An 18,304-nucleotide genomic window follows, 5' to 3' on the forward strand; every position below is an offset into this window, starting at 1 on the left:
CAATTTTATTTGATTCATAATATAGAAAACCATCATATAATTTACCTAAAAGCTTATTTTTCATTTAATTACTTATTTATTCCTGAGATAGTATCTCTCTATGTCATTCAGGCTGGACTTGGACTTGCTTTGTAGTCCAGGCTGGTCCCCAACTCCCAGCGATACTCCTGTTTTAGCCTCCCAAGTCTTTGGTTACAGATGTGCAGCACTGTGCCTCATGAACAAAAACATTTTTCATTTGCCTATTGTTTCAAGGATGGTCCATAATATCCCAGGGCATCAGAGTCTAATATAATCCCTCTATTCTCTTGCTGTCTAATTTGGAAATCTCATCATTTTAAACCACTTACTTTTCAATTTAGTGTAGCATTTATAATATTCTGAACTTCAGGGAAAATGCTTTTTAAATAAAAGACATGTAATGTCCGTAGAACAAATTGTTTTTCCCTAAGCTTCCTAGATCAAGGGCATGTTACATGTAACAGTTGAATGAAACAATTGTTAAAAGGAAAAAATATTGGAGGGGATCTTTAATTGGAATTATTAATTAGCGTTATTTGTAAACTATGGGATATGTGATCAAATGGTTTGCAGTCAGATCAGGATTTTTATGATTGAAAAGGATAATATTTCTAATAAATCCCACCTTTCAGTGTGCACTAGGATGACCTGAACAAACCTGGTTACGCGCCCTGCGATGAGATATCTGGTAAGGCTGGACTTTTACCTAAGACAAATTTTAGGATAGCAGCTAACAAAATATTGGTAAAGAAGAGGAAACAGTACAAGAAATATATAAATGCATAGTATAATCATCATTCTTTTTTTTAACTTGTATGTGCCTGGTTCTTGGCAGGATTTGTTAAATAGGAATTTTTTCCCCCTAACATTATCAGAAAGTTAACGGATCCATCAATTTTTCTTCAATGAATCTACATTGAACATTATCAATTTGATCTTCCCATTGCTTTGATGATAATGATTCCAAAACAATACATAAGATTGTGAGATTTTATAAGGAAGGAATACAATTAACTGAAAGCAAAATAAGTACTCATTTGAATGAAAGAAGAGTTTAATTAACAAACTCAAATTTCAAGCCCAGGTGTTTTTTCATTTTTCAGCTTGTAGGGACCTCAGTAGTAAGAGAGGCCATGATGTTGGTACAGTAATTAACTCAGTATCATCAAGATTGTGTAGACTTAAAATCACTTTTAAAAGGATATGGTGACAAAGAAAAGATAATGACCACAATATTACAAGTGATGGAGTTTTACTGTATTGTCTAAGAAGAAGATCAAACAAATCAAAGAAATTTTAATGGTGAGTTGAAGCATTTCAGAAAGACAAGTGTTTAAAAACAGTTTAAAATATACTTTCTAAATTTGACCGTGCAGTTTTCATCTATAGAATATATATATATGTATTAGTGTGTCTGTGTACACCTATAATATGAAGTGCAAAGATACAAAAATGTATATACACACATACTCTCAATTTTAAGTACCAAGATGAGAAATAACTGCTGTTGTCAGTTGTGGCTTTACCTATAAAGACTTTTCATACACTGTCCATCTTTCATATCAGAGGATTCTTTATCCATGAATTCAACCAACCATGGATCAAAAATGTTAAAATCAATTGCATTTGTACTGAACACATATGGACTTTTTTCTTCTCGTTCCTTATATCATACATGTAACTGTTTACCTAGAATTTGCATTGTATTGGGTATTACTAGTACCTAGAGATGATTTAAAGTATACAAGAGAATGTGAATATATTCCTTGCAAATATACAATTTTATACAAAGAACTTGGGCATACATGGATTTGGGTATTCAGGGATTCCAGAAACCAATTCTCAGCAGATAATGAGGAATGATTGTATAAAAAATTGTATGCATTTTTATTTCACCATAAGGAAAGTTAACAAAAGCCCACTGAAGTCAGATATATAGACTGCCATGTGTGATCTCAGTCCAGAGCGTAGTACTGTTGAAATGATATGTGCCTATCAGACTGAGCTGAGTTCCAAGCTTTTGTAATTTGTCCTTTTATCCACCCTCAGCTCTTGTCTTGTCCCAGGTCTAAGTCTGAAGGTGACTCACTTCCACTCAACTGACCAGGATAGGGATCTGAAGAAATTACCTCAGTCCACTTCTTTAAATTCAGTGGCATACAGGAGCCTCAATTTTATTTCAAGGATTGTGATTAAGGATTGACATCCGTGGATCCATTACAAATAAATGCCAACAAGAATTGGTGATTGGTTTGCAAAGAAAAATTTAAAACTAAGAAATCCTCCCTGTGGATGTGTATGTAAACTGTCTTTATAAATAAGATTTTGAACAGATGGGGGAAGAGCATTTTAGTTAATTTGAATGTAGTGGAGTTTACCTAGTCTACTATTTGATGACTATTCCTTTGTTATCTTGTGGTAGCACAGTGTGTCTTCTTGCAGGAGGGTTGATTATTTAACCTTTTTGTTAAGTTGAAATTCTGAGAATCAGTAACAATATAGTGAGTTCAAATGTCCTATTTGACTGTTCTGCATCAAATTCATTTCGGTAATCTACTTTTCATTCATTTACTCACTAAATTTGAAACAGAACACATATGTTTACCAAGGGCTTGAAGTGATTTTGATTTTATATTGCCAGCATAGAATCTGAACAAGCTTAATCTAGGAAATTGGATCATTAAACTTATTGTTTAATGCATAAAACTGGATAAAAATATACCACAAACAAGACACAGATACACATAAAGGTAATGCAGAGAGTTTTCATTGTAAATCTAGATGCACAAAAACCACAAAGTATATTTCAATCTGATGAATACAAGTTTGAATTTTGTTTCATGGTTTCGCTAAATGAACAGCATACCTTATTTCACTGCAAAATATTAGCTGATTTGAATATTATGACAATGTATTCATCTGCACATGGTGTTGTACATGTGTGTGTTGTGTGTATCTTTATAGTACATAGACTGCCTTTTTTCTATTTGATTTTTAAGAAACAAAATTTTCTCATCACTAGTCTTAATTTATTGTATTCTTTAAATGTACTATAATTAATAATTATTTTGCAATTAAATATATATATTGTAGTCATAGGCAAGAATGAAGTCTGTATGTATGAGTTTAGTTCAACAATCTCTGTTTCCTTTAACCCTTGAATCATAAAATTGTGATTGCATAACTAATGCTCTCCTGATGGCCTTTTGTCCCTCTCTTCAGTCTTACATCAGGGCAATGGTACCTTCTTAAGAACCCAAAAGCATCTGACTGAATCACTTAAGGTCTATATCTGAAGCAACTCATTTACTACCTAGCTTTGTGAAGTAGCTACCTACACTCTTTGGTCTCCCTTCTCTCATCCATAAAGGAACTGTGTTATTAATTAACATTTATTTAACAGTCTCTTAGATTCTTTTTTCTTCTCAATGAGAAAGACGTAAGATTGATTGTACCCAGGTTGAAAAAAGAGCTATTAGTGGTAAGTGAAAAAATTTCCTCCTTTAATTTACTGTGAATATGAATTCTCCTTAGAATCTTGATGATTCCTGGACTTTTTAACTAGAACAGGAATCTTTAGATGGGTCAGGATATGGAAGCAAAAGACAGAAACAATGAAACTCATGCATATGTACACAGGATCCCATTAGACACAACACTATCAAAAATAATCAAGAAAAGTTTTCTGGACATTAGTTAATCCAATCTGATATTAGTTCAATTTAATAACTATTTCTTATCCCTAGAGATATTATGGTTTATCTGCTAGAGATTTTGCAGTGATAAAAATGGAATTTATGAATTTTCTGGCCATTATTGAGGTAGAGCTAAAGTTTCTGGAAAAGCATACTGAAAACTTCAGGCAATGCCCCAAAAGGTGAGCATACCTGTGGATTTCTATCTGCTGTGGGGTCACTACTGTTCCCCCAAATGTATATGTTGAAGTCCTAAACTACAGGACCTCAGAATGTGAAATAGGTGTTTATAGAGGTGATTAAGTTAAAATGAAGTCTCCCTCACACACATTACAATCCTATAATTCAGATCCTATTCATATTTTATAAGCGGTTCATCAAAGGGGAATTTCCAGGACTTAGAGGTGACAGTGTGAGGCCGAGTTCAAAAGCACGTGCACGTATGTGTGTATCCCAGACTCCTGGTGGTTTTACTGATGACCCTATGGTCACTCCCATTGCTGGGCCTAACCTATAGAGAATCACAAGATGAATACCGCGAGAATGCTTGATGCTTCTAAACATGAAAATTGATATCTGAGCCCCTGTTGTGCTGAAGGATGCCTCTAATACCAGTATATGATAGGATCCTCCACTTTGAGGGGTGAAGGCACACCTTCTGCCAAGTTCGTTTTCCTTTGCAAGTGCCAAGTGCATCAAGCCCTCACAGGCACCTTCATAATAGATGGTGCCCCCAACAATGATGGAGACACCAGTACCCACCGAGCTTCCTCCTGTACCCAGGACCAAAGATTTTGACCAGTGTCCTCTGCAGGAAGTCCAGTGGGGGTAGTCCTTATTCTTGTCCTCTTGGTCCTATTGTGCTTGCTACTTCAGCTACTGATAGTCTGCTTGGGTCTTGGCAAAACTTGGGGTCCCACAGAGTAACAGTAGAAGAATCAGGTAAAAGAAATTTCCAGAAGTTCTGTATTAAAAGTGGGAAGTCTAGGGGCCTGGGATTTAGCTCAGTGGTTCTGCTGCCTGCCCTGCTAGCGCAAGGACCCGAGTTCGAGCCGCGGTATCAAAAATAAAAAGTGGGAAATCTAGCCTCCTTGATATTTTGTGGGAGACCAACACTTGACCCAGGATGGAGAAAGCAGAATTTTCAATAAATAAGGGGTGTCATCCATGGAACTGAGGACAGCGACAGTGCTTGAAGTGGCCACTTCCTGAAAGTGTGGCCTCAGGCACATGTCTTAACCTTTCATGTTTCAGCATTTTATCTGTAAAATGAAGATAGCAAATGTCACTAACTTGTAGCATTTTTTGGGAAGATTAAATGAATTCTTTCAGCTCTTAGGACAGCATAAATACTCAATACATATTAGCTACAATTTTTAGTTCATGCTGCTTAAGGGCCAAATAGGCAATTGGTTAAATGGCCACATCACTGTTGATTTATACTTGACTACTCAACTGAATATCCTTGAAAACACCAAAGGGTGAGTTTCAACCAAACAGTTTTTTTAGGATGCACCCACATTTGTACTGTGTTGGTTGACCTTTGAGGTTCCCTATTGGTTAACATTTTTGTGAAATAGATCCTTCCAATTTTATGAATTTTTAGTTAATATATATTTTTGTCTGTGATATGAGTTAGCTGCAACATCAACAGTATGGATAGTATTGTACCAGATAATCAATTCTACATGTTTTATTTTTTTCTATTCATTTGTTTTTATTTTTTTCTCTTTTGTGATGTGTAGGAGGCTTGTTTCAGGGTAAAATAGTATTCCTTCTTATGGAAATGTATTAGGATAAATCACATGCCATTGCTTCAGAGTCAAACAGAATGCTTTTAAAGCAAGTCCTGTGAACTAGAGAAAGAAAACTCTGGACAGTGCCAAGAAAGAATGGGTTCTCCAGGTCAATACTGGAAGACAACCATGGCGGAAAGAAACTTGCTTTAGGTATACTAGGTACTGTAATGACACAGCATTAGTAACAAAGATCTGAATATTCTCAGTTACAGATCTTTTTGATACTAGTGATTAGAACTCTGATAAAGGGACATACCCTTCCTGAGTGGAGAGACATGAGTCAAGCCATCTTAGGAAACATTAAAGGAATAGCTCAGCCTGAACATGGAAAGAAGGAGCCAAGTTCAAGTGCATGAAAAGCAGGGGACCATTTCCTTAGTCACACTGGATTGAGTGTAAAACGCTTTCCTTAGTGAAGTGCTAAGAGCACTAATACCAGAATTCCACTGTGGGTAGTTTACAAGTTATTATGCATAGATATATGAAAACAGCATATAGCACCCAATCCACTGTATGATTTCAATTTTGTCAATTTGCATTTTTAGTTTCCCTGGTGTTCAAGTTTTGAAATCCTCACAAGTATCATTAGAGACAAATGTTGAGCTTGAAATAATAAAAATGAGAGGATCAAATCAAGAAGTGCCTATGAAACACATGAAACACACTATCTACAGAGAAACTAGAAACAAATTTGGCAACAGTTATCTTTTTCTCAATTTTATTCCACAGCTACAACACTGAGTGGATTCAAGAGTGTCAACTCATTCTATGATTATATGGATGAGCTCTACTCAAATTGTATTAGGCAGAGAAGTATACATCCTACTTTATATGACCTCCAGGCAAAGAGATGTCCTCCTTGATCACAAAATGTGCTAGGCTATGTCATATGGAAGAGCCTGTAATTTAAGTTACTGTCTTTGGTGTGGTGACAGACTTTTGCATTACATAGGGGCACTCAATACTGGCCCTCAACAGTTATGTCACTGAACACTTGGGCAGTGCCTGAGTCTTCATGGAAGAGGGAGTCAAGGCAGGTTGCTGGTTACAGGAACGGGGATTGAAGGATGGCTTCTCCCACAGGGGGAGTGCTAGTTCCTTACAGAGAGGACAGGGGCCACAGTTGGGAGCACTGCAGAAAGAGAAAGAGGCTAAGAAGAGTACTCAGTTTGAGGATGGCAGTGAGGGCATAGGTTTTAGAAGGCTTGCTCTCTGAGAAAGATTTGAGTTTTTTTTCAATTTGTTTGGGACTAAAAGTTTCATCTCATTTCTTACATGCAAAATAACTGCTGAGCCCTGTGCTTGCCAATCATCTGGGGACCAGTTTAGTTTGGCAAACAATAGAAGTGAGCCTCTCATGTTTTCTTAAAGGGGTGATTTGTAAAATACCTCCCCAGCATAGACTGCAGAGAAGGCAGAACCATACTGACATTTGCTTTCTGGGTATTTCAGAACATTTTTCAGAGCTTCTGATCCGGCTTAGTTCCTACATTTTAGGATGGTGACTAACAAATAAGCATGTTCAATAAATATTTGTTGAATGGATAGACTCTGATTTGTACAGCTATGATTTAAAAATGAATCAGACAGTGCCCTAAGCCTGATAATTAATTCTACAATAAGCATGTACAATGAGATGGTCACTATGTTAATTCTGGGGAATGCAAAATGCATAGCATGACACTCATTCTTCTTCAGAAACTATAAGGAAGACAGAAGAAATGCCTGGCATTCAAACCTGCAGAGAATTTCACAAACCAAGAACCAAAGGGACCGTTCTTTCCTAGATTTCATTATCCTAAAGATGGTTTATGGATGTCAAGTTCATGTACTAAGCCCACGTTGATTGCTCCTTTACGTTGGCTGCTATAACTCATACACTCTCTATATAGTCTCTGTGGAGAACGTTCCCTCCTTCTCTAGTATTCTGATCATTTCCTTAGAAAATTCTTATTCAAGAATGAAGTCTATATTCTCAGTGAGTTTTAATTGAGTAGCTATGATGTTTTGACACTGTAAAAGGAATAAAAATGTTCAAATCTAGAAGTTTATATTTTAACAGCTTATTTTTATTTAGGAGGCTCATTGAAATAATAAAGAAAACAACATATAAAATCCTATGAAACAACTGATTATAAACAGTGTTATAAAAATAACTAGTACCACTTTGTATTTTTAAAGAACTTACCATAGAACCTAATGCTGTTTTGGAGTCATTGTAGATTTATTTTCATTCCCTGTTTTGATTTCACATATGTGTGTCCCTGTATCTCTGTGCCTTTTATGAGCTCAGAGAGGAGGCCCATGCCAACTTCTTTTTCTGTGTCTTTGTAGAATTAGCTCTTTGCCTAGCCCATGGTAGACACTACAGATAGATTTTCATACAAATAAAACAAATGAACAAAGCACACCAAATACAGTTCTTGTCTGAATGCACATGCAAGTTTTAGGCAAAATTTGAAGCAGAATTAGATACCATGTTTCATATTTTTAAATCAAGTGTTCTTCCTGCATTTAAATCTACATAACATGAAATCTTCAGGAGAGATGAACTCTAATAAGACACAGGAAAGAGACTTCTAAGTTATTCTGTGTGTGTGTGTGTGTGTGTGCACATGCACTCCTTCACACTGTGATACTTGTTTCTCTCTTGTTTTTTGACTTAAAAATATAGATTATTTTTAAATGAAAACATTATTTTCCTTTATGTGATATATGCACAGAGAAATTTCAATTGATAATATTTTGAAGCTTTAACAATTAAGCAGTTAGTGTTGTACTCAGACATTCACAAACCAGCATCCTTTTCCCACTGTCTCTTAAAGTGTTTGTGCTTTTACAAATTTAGGTAAATTATTTTTCAATGCATGAATTTTTAAGTGTCCATGTTAGACTATTTCTTTCTAGAGTTAGAGAATCTTTTAACATTTAAATACTCAATATTTCAGTAAATGCTTATGCATGTGAAATGTTGAGTTCACCTTTTCTATATATCACACAAGTGTTTAGGAGTCTACATAAAACACACAAGTACACATTTTAATAACTTAGATTTTATTCATTAACTAGAAACAAAAGCCATGTAATAATTTGATTTCATTGGAACAAAAAATTGCATTAAAAACTAAGGTGATCACATGAAATTATATGAACTCTCAATTTATTAGACTTAATGATAAATAACCTCATCTACTTAAATGCTTCACAAGTCAATCTTCCCCTCAATTTCAATCAGTGCTGAATTCATACCTGTTTGCAGGTCCTGAAGTGGGAGTGGTTACAGTACAGGAGTAATGAGTTACCACACATCAAACCTACCTCTACAGGCAACATCATTTGCCCTGAGTTAATAGATTTAAGGGCTGTCAAAGTTAGTGTATTCCCCATGCTACTGTTCAAGTTTTTCCAAATGTATCTCACCCTAGTAATTTTTCTAGGATCTAACAAATGATTTTTATTTTGACATTATTTCTTCTTTAGAGAGAGAATTGGAAGCATAGAATTTTTTAAATATTTAAAACTTCTCTTTGAACCACATGGTTTTCATTAAAAAGTCACTTTCCATTGGAATTCTGTTAGAATCTAGTCTTTCATAAAGAAGTTTCAGCTGCAGTAATAATATTTAGAGCTGAAGCATGAATAAAATGTCTTTATATCAGTGGTTAAATTAAATGGCCAATATTTTCATTTGCCTAAAAATAATAAAAAGTACTGTTTTTCAATAATCTTTTATCAATCCCCTAAATTTATAAAGCAATCTTTTTGAAAGTATACGTGTCTGAGCCTGTGTAAATTTGTGTACATTTTGTATTCAGTATTCAGGGCTGAGCATCTAATATAGACAGGGTGGGTCTTTCCTTTAAGGACACGGCTATTTTCACAGCCACAAGCCCAATGTGAACATAGCATCTGTTATAGACAGGGATGAGTGAGCCCAGCCAGACTTGGGGCTTAGAGGAGGTCAAATGTATTTTGCTGATGTTTCTGTCATGTTTATTAAATTGCATTGTTCTAAATGCAATTAAACTTAGGAAACGTACCATTTATTTTAAAGAGAGGAAAATGGAATACTTCCAGTGGACTTTGAATTGTACAGTCTATTTTTTAAATCTATGGTTGGTATCTTAGGTATACACTCTGTACCAGCTTATTATGAGTCCCAAGTCCTGCTTCTTAGAAACAGCAGTGTCCCCACTTTTGTTTCTTTTAAGCATAAGAAGGAATTTGACTTGGGCTAGCAATTTCTACTAGAGACAAGGTTTAGTGTCTGAGAACTGAGTCTCCCCACCCATCCAATTTTAATATCACATTTGAGAAGACATATTTGAGAAATCATGTAAGACATTACAAAATGATGAGGCAGTAGGAAACAAGAATCAGAGATCTCATCTCAAATAAATGGAGCAGCAAAGATTAATTAAATCTATAAAATGCTCCAAAGCACATCCTAGTGAAGGTATTTAAAGGAATACTTTCCATTATGTGCAAATCATCTCAAAGTATTGAGCTCTTATTTAAGCGTAAGATTCACTCCACCCACAACAGACCTCAGGAAAGAGGATTTACAAATATATTCTGAACAATATTAATTTTATTATCCAAATGGCAAAACAACACCACAGAAAGAAATTTGGCCTTTGTTGTAAATGAATGATTTGTTGGCACTGTTATAATAATGCTCAGTGGAATGAATGTAACCAGATTGGAGGTACAGTATTAATATAGTTGAACATGTATTTATATTAAAAATGATATCTGCCCTATTGTACCTTTGCATTTACCCTGCTGGATTTCTCATTTTAATCCATAGGAGATTTTGATCTCTCAAGGTGTGGAGAGGCTTTAGCCAGGGTGAATATTCATGTTAGAATCAAATTAGCAGTTACACAAACATAATGTCCCTAATTGGTCTCTGTATCAGATGAAGCTCGAAGAAGCCACCCTCCATCTCAACATTTTAAGCATACACAGATCAAAAAAGCTTTGCATTTTCATCTCTATGGATTCAACAGAAATTATCTTAAAATCTAAATGTCATTTGAGCATATATATCATATTTTTCTTCTAGCTCAAGCATAAATGCTACTTTTCTTTGTTTATATGAATGCTTCATCTATTGAATATTATTTCTTAAGTATAGAATCCCCTTCTCCATAAAAAATTTATGTGATTTGCTCACTATTTTTAGGATTAAAAAATTAACCTCAACTGTTGATAATTTTTATAATTTAAAAAGGGTTATAATTAATTCCAATATATTTGTATTTTATAGCACAAAGAGAACATTTATTAACCATTTTCTTGCCAGAAACAAGATAATAATTGTATTCATTCTCATCAATAAAATAATAAAATATAATTATTTCACTGCCTTTTAAACCCAATACCTATAACTGAAATAAAAGATAATTAAATCCACAGTGTACACTGAGGACCCAAGTGACTCAGGTTAATTCTTCATATTCAAGTGTGTATTATTCTTCAGGAAAGGTTTGCTGTTTCTGCAAATGGCCAAATTTATTTTTGGGGAAAATTATAAATCTCTTTGAAAACAAATAAATCAATTTCTAAATTGTTAATTCTTGGCTGTAGCTCCTGAGAAACTTAATTTACTTATAAATTTGCAATTGGAGATTGAAAACTAAGAGCTGCATTTGCTGTGACATTACTCAAGCAAAATCGGCCAAGAAATCAGATGCAATAGCCTTGACTTTCATTCCTTCTAAATACAATAAGTAAATAAGAGCTAAGCTTTAATTACTAAACAGGAATGTCTTATCACGATCGTAATGATAAAGCAGAAGGTAAGTTCTTGCTGTGAACCTATAAATGTCTAAAATACCTTCCTATTTCTGCTTTCTAATGTCTCAGGAGAGCATAACAGACTCACATGTGGATTCAAAATTTAGAAAGTCGTGTTTGCTCTCTTTTTGAAAGTAAGGTCTCTTTATTTGATATTGGTATATTGTTAAGTGAGTTATAATGATAATAATTGGGAATAAAAATTGTCTTTGCATAATCAGGTATTTACAGCTTATTTGAGTGAAGGACAATTGTTTAATTGAAAGAGAGAGGTTAATTTAGGTTCGTTTACAAATAGTTAAGAACATGGATCAGGGTAGTTGGCTGCATATCAACCAGTGTACATAACTGAGGAGCTTCGTATTGTGTACTGTCAGATAACCACACAGGCAGCATTAACACTTAACAGTTTAACTATTTTGTAGAGGACATTTAATTCATGCTTTGCCTAGTTCACTTGGCATTCATTTTTTTTTCCTTTTCTTTTTCTTTTTGTTTCAAAATGGCTATATGTTTTTAAAATCTTGCTAATAATGTGGAAATGTGTCCTTTTAGAAATTCTATTTGCAGCTAATTAGAAGCCAAATGTATCACAACAACATCTACTTAGAAATAATATTTTTAAATGATGAAAAGTAGAGCAGTACAATTAGATTTGGCCTTAGGAGTTACTCAGAGCTGTTCATAGTACAAAAATATTGACATTCATTTTCTAACATTTTGGAAAAAGAAGCAAACAGGTATAAAAATTGCTCAAATATTTATCTGTCTTTGTGGCATAGATACATATATATATCTACATGGCATATATACAAATAGTAATATATTTATGTGCATCTATAACATCTATATATATGATTCTTAAATTTAACACAGGATGCTTTCAAAACATAAATTACCTTTTCACACCTCAAAAATGAAAATGAAAATTCCCTACTTCATGTTTCCTTGCATAATGCTTTCAGATTGGCTCTTCCACAATCATCACTGTTTAGATATGGATATGTTAATCTTATATTTTCATTCCAAATTAAAGTTCACGCATCATATCTAATACCCTTGAAGCAATTGCAAATTGCTCTTATTACATGGGTCACTGGAAACCAGAGCACTAATATAAATTTTAAGAAGAGAGAAAGAATGAAAAAATAAAGCCCCACACTATTAGATGCTGGGCAATGGTTTAATCAATTTGATTCTATCACTAAATCTAGTCCTTCTTCCCCAGCTGTCAGTGAGTGAGATAAGCACAGTCTGTCTGAGCTGGAGCTGATGGGATAGCAGGGCTGCACCCCTTGCCAACCAGGTGACAGCGGCATGGGTGACTCTGGCATTGCAAGGCATAGAGAGCCACATGGTCACTGTACCCTCATCCAGAGCACAATCTTTCTATTTCATTAATTTTTCATGGAATTTCATTTCACAACAAGTCAGCGTCTGCCATCCATCTGCTGCTCGACTTATTCCATCCCTTTTGCCAACTTTTTATTTGCATTTCACAATATTCAGCAACCTGCTTCCTTCTCTATTACCTTCATGTGATCCATCACTTAACTTTCATGAAGCTACCTTGTGTTGCTGTTCTCAAAATGCATTTTCAATTTCCTGAAACTGTAGAACCAACCGTCCTAGAACAAGACCTAAATTTTAAGCATTAACTTCTTTTGCTGTCAAATGAACCCCCCACACACATATCAGTTACTAATGCTCAAATTCAACTTCACTGACTTATTAAATGACTGTTTATATATAGTATTTCAAATAATTCCCCAAAATACCTGCTTCTTTCCAGTTTATAATAGATCAACATAATACTTCTTATAACTCTATCCTTCAATATACCTTATGGAACTGGTTAAATTTGTGTTGCTTCCAAATGTATATTCCATTTATGTTTGCGCTGAAAGAGATTTTTGTCTTTTACTTTCCAGCAATTTTATCATTTTACACATTGTGTATGGTAATACGGGGAATATGAAAAATATATTATCTACAAAATGCCTTTTATGCCAATGCATAGCTTTTTTGTGGAGGGAGTAATATACTTATAAAAGAGAGAAAAACAGATTATAAAGCAGAATATATGCATCAGTTTAATAAATGGAAACATCTTTCTGAGATTCCTCAAACATTTTATCTTGACAGTACCCCATCGTTCAAAGATTAATTGATAAATCTTTAAGTGATTTATTTTCATAAACTACATTGAGTTTTACTTGTTAGACTTTCTGATTGAGCTGACACTAATAAAAATACTTAAACCTTAACCTTTACTATTTTGGGATGAAAATGTAGACTTTTATAATATTCACACATAATTCTTTTTAAATACAAGCAGACATTATCCGTATAAGTACATAATAGATTTGGTTTGCATAATCACCTTGCACAATTCTATTAAGTTCTATAAGGTAAAAGGTGATCTCTCTACTCTCTGTGAGGAATGAAATATATGGGTACTTAGTGATAACAGGCAACAGTTTCCACAAACTGCGAATGCTACTGTGATTTTCTCAAGGTTCCTGAATGGAATAGAAACAGAATGAACTGATGGCATTCACATATTACATAGGATATGGATATTGCTTTGTCATATATGGAAAAACGAGATGTTTTTCCTGTCCTAACAGTTATTGTTGATTTTAGTTGCTTGTCTTTCTTTCATATAAAAGTCAAATTTTGACATTTCTTATTTGTATAGAAACTATGAATCATTTGCAAGTAATTTGTAAAAGAAAATTCCAACTAAAAAATTGCACACATGGAGAAAATGCAAAACTCCCACACCAGGTCCAGAAACAAACAAACAAACAAATAGAAGTGAGATTGGTAGAGGGGCAGATTTATTCCTAGTATCTTTTTTTAAAGTTTATTTGACAGAGAGATGCAAGATACTATCAGTTAATTCCTGAGAGTCATATTCTGAGACTAAGAATTCTTTTTCTTCTCTTTTGTATTATTTGAAGATACATAGCACTTCCTGTGTGATGCAATGCCCTAAACTACCTTACATAGAAAAGGATTTCATTTCCAGGAACATGTATTCAATCATACTTAATAATAGTGAAAATATCATATCATCACCCCATGTAAGCTAAAGCTGCAGTGTTTTCGTTGAGAGCTCATAGGTAGTTTTGACAATAGAAAGCATGCAGTTCCAAAGCCACACAGGGTATGTATAGGAAAGATGAATAGCATTTCATTATGCTGTCAAACTCCATGTTATTTTGCATCTTCAAACATGACTCAGGTCCATTAGAAAAGGTAGAAATATATATACCATAGGCAAAAGGCAAATGTTTACTGTAACTGTGTTTATTCACTTATAGAAACAGCCTTTAAGTTGAGCTTACTACTCAATAAGCCTTACTAAAATTTCTTAACAGTAATCTGTGCACATGTGAACTTTAAATTGCTACAAGGAAAGACTTTTACTATAGATAACATTAAAAGTTGAGAGCATTTTATTGTTATGATTAAGATGCTTGACTATTAAGACGAAACCCCCTATTATTCTTTGTAGAACAGAGAAACAAGCATCCGTAATAGGAATTATAAACTACACTATCCCCCCAAAATGTAATTATTTAATGTGTCCCATAGCTTGCATGTTATCTTTTAATTTGATCAAGTTTATCTACCTAGTTAACTTTTCTCTCAAAAGTGAATATTTAGCAGTTGGATATTACTTTCCTACAACAATAGCTGTCAGCATGTGCCACAGGAATCTATCCGTAACAGGAATTTATATGAAGATCCTGATTGCCTTTTCCCACTTCAATATTTGGGTATGAAAATTAAGAGAACTGGTGTAATTACTAAGGTATAGAAATGTTTTCTATAATAACTTTATTTTGCATCTTTATAATTAAGTTTGTAGCAAAAAAGTCTTCAGATTTCTTTTTTCTCCCCAAATTAATACTTTCAGTGTTAGTATATCTGACATTTAATCATAAGACAAATTAACTTGAAGGTATGAATTTCCATCAGCTTATGTTTCTATAGAAAGCATTATTGAAATGTTATCCTATATTCTTTAATTTTAAATATTTAAATAGACTAAACAAAAATATTAGTAAAGAGGAACACTTGAAGTGGGAAGATGATGTTTTCTTTTAAAGTTATATTCACTATTGAATCCTTTTATAATCTTAAAATTGATGTTACTTTTGTGAACATTATGTTTGGGAGACAGTAACAAGTTGGTTTCAAAATGTTTTCAGATGGCAAAGTGATCAGCAAGCATATATTTTAGCAGTTTAAGAGTTAAACCGGAGTTGCAAAATTGTCCTCCTTTTGAAGGAAGTTTCCGGTACCTTTGAAGGAAGTTGTCAGGTCATATTTTCTCCCAGTGGTCCTGACATGCGATCATAATTAATGACTGTTTGCTATTGACATGTATGTCTTCAAACTGTCTGGCTAATTTCTGTTATTGGAAGAAGTAATAAAGGAGTCGGGAACCGTTAGAGAACAGTTATGGAACAATCTGGCAGCAACTTGTCTTGGGTCATTACAAAGATGAAAATTCTCCAGGGAAGATATATAACCCCTGCCATATCTAACAATACAATCTGCATTAGAACAACTGGAAAATATAACAGATTTTAGTTGTGCCTTTCCAACTCTTCTTCATAGCTCTATATTCACTTAAAAAGAAAAGCAAGACATTTCCAGTAATCATAAGAACTGAACTTTCTCCAGCAGACCCGCAATAAGGAGCTAACAATAACACAAGTTCCTCTCTGAGAAAGGAGGCTCGGCATTAGAATAATTTTTTAACCCTTCGGTGGGATATACGCCCACAAATAGCATGTTAGGATATATGTGGTCTCTCATACTGGAGCAATTGCTAATTTTACACAAGCCCTTGTGTGGAAGCCCTCAGTTTGTGATGACATTGACTAACTTCAGTAGGGGCCATCTCCAAGAATATCAGTCAGGAGGCACAACACGACAGTTTGTCAGTAGCAACCTGTCATCTGTTGCTTTTTCTCCTTTGCAGGTTTGTTTTTTTTTTTTTTTTTTTTTTTGCCATTAACAAGGGGCAATGCTTTTATGTCTCTTTTCATCTACTAATTTCTGCTTATTTCTCCAAGGACGAGCTCTGTGCTCTTTGTACGTCCCCGCGCTTACAAAACAACAGGATACACCACCAGATAAAAACTGCAAGCCAATTTGGGGAGGCGATTGCCAGAGTTTTTTGCCTGCTCCTTCCTCGGAGGAGACGATTTGGATGGGGAGAGCTGGCGAGAGAACTCCTTGCCTTGTTTTCATGTGTGTTGGCTTAAAGGAGTGTTTCCTTTGGCACCGTTGGATAACGTGGTCTCCAAGACGGTGGAAGGCAGTGCCAGCCACCGGTATGGAGTGGGGCCCGCGGTGCCCGGAGAGGGAAACGGGCTTCTAGTCCAGGACCTGCGCTCCTCGACCACATCCGCTCCCTCCTTTCCTCCGGGCGCCTGTCAAACCCCGCGGCGGAGCTGCGCGCTGCTCCTCGCAGTCCCCTCTGGGTTTGAGGAAGCGCCCGGCCGTTTACCCAGGGATTGGAACCTGCAAGTGCCCTGCTCTCCTCTCTGTGGACATCCCAGGAGCATCCTGAAGGGCAACTGCTCGCGATAGACAAACCCCAGAGACTGGAAGGCAAGGGGGACGCGGAGAGTTGTAGCGGGCGGGCAAGCGCTGAGAGAGGTTCTTACCTTTCCTCTTGGACCTCCTCCTCCTCCTCCTCTTGGACTTGCATTTGAGTTGACTACTTAGCCCTCCGGACCCTCTGCCGCTGCCCAGGACGGATGCCATGGCCGAGACCCAGTCAGGAGAATCCGAGCGCAGCCTTTCCTTCAGCAGTCGCACCTTTCTCGCTCTTGCAGCTGCCGGGCTGGCGGCGCGAAAGCTTCTCCTCCGAATCAGGAGCCGACTCACTTTTTTAGACCGAGCGAGCCAGGGAGCGCGCGTTCTCTAATTGTTCTCTGCACTTGGTTCCAGCTGCGCTGGGGGCCTCTGTCGGGGGGCCGAGCTCTGAACCTCTCCTCGGACAGCAGGCGCGGGGAAAGGTGCGCGCGTCCTGAGCTCCCGAGCTCCCCTCGGGCTACCTCTTCATCTGGGCTCCCAGCGCAAAGCTGACACTTTTGCACCTCTGCTAGTTGTTTGGCACCAGACACTTTGAAGCCAATCACGCAGGGAGCTTGTCTATTTGCTGCTGCAAAGTCTAATTAGATCCAATCACAACTGTCTTTTGGCTCTGACATCAGCAGCCCCAGCCCCGCCGCCCTTGGCAGCTTGCAAACTCAGCTCCCATTTGGACGAATGGAGCTCCCCAGGACCGGGCGTAAGGAGAGAGGTTGCTCAGAGGAAACGACCACAGCACCGGGCTATTTTATCTGTGAGAAGCCCAAGGGTGGCTTACGGGAGTGAACCAGCCCTGGGATGAGCAGGATTCTTGCCACTACCCCTCGGATAGCTCACTATGCTCAGAAAGAGGCAGAGATTGCTCTCTCCAACCCAACAGTTTTTCGCTAGTTAATTCATGACAGCATTCATTGTGTGGAGGGGGAAATAGCTGTCAGAAATCCGAAGACCTCATTTCCTCAGAAAGGGGCTGAGATTTGCAGTTCCCTGGGAGACAGCCTCTTTAGGGGTATTTATTTCTCAGAGACTGCATATCTGTCTGTTTGCTTGTTTGTTTTGTTATGTTTTTGTCCCCTACATATTCCTAGGCTGTTTCCTTTGCCAAAGAAAAACATTGTGTACAGACGGAAGTGTAAGGATCTGACCCTGAATTGTTTGGAGCAGTATTTCATGTGTTCCTTTATTTAGGGAAAGATGATATGAAAGGTAGAGAGTGCTCTCATCTTATAGTTTTATTGCCAACTGTAACATTTGGATGAAAGAAAGTAACATTTGAAAGCAGGTGGATTGCAAATTGAAATAGTTTTGAACATTTTTTTTTCAGGGATATCCCAGGTTTCAAGAGTTACACATATGAAATAATAA

General features: G+C 36.2%; 1 protein-coding gene across 3 annotated transcripts in view; it reads right to left on the reverse strand.

Annotated features, from left to right (window-relative positions):
• Adarb2 (adenosine deaminase RNA specific B2 (inactive)) overlaps nt 1-17,822 on the reverse strand; it is a 549,151-nt gene extending 531,329 nt beyond the window's left edge. The window contains exon 1 of one of the 3 annotated variants that reach the window (XM_087181947.1): nt 17,011-17,809. In XM_087181947.1, coding sequence (XP_087038073.1) covers nt 17,011-17,110 — 100 coding nt within the window. In that variant the 5' untranslated portion in view covers nt 17,111-17,809. Of the gene's footprint in view, nt 1-17,010 lie in introns of all 3 variants that reach the window. The other 2 variants (XM_087181948.1, XM_087181946.1) reach the window with 2 other exon arrangements.
• Between the last annotated feature and the right edge of the window lie 482 nt (nt 17,823-18,304).

The sequence above is a fragment of the Heterocephalus glaber genome, unplaced genomic scaffold (assembly GCF_053883595.1).
Source record: "Heterocephalus glaber isolate CG9 unplaced genomic scaffold, H.glaber_assembly_v1.0 deba00001472, whole genome shotgun sequence".
Classification (NCBI taxonomy): domain Eukaryota; kingdom Metazoa; phylum Chordata; class Mammalia; order Rodentia; family Bathyergidae; genus Heterocephalus; species Heterocephalus glaber.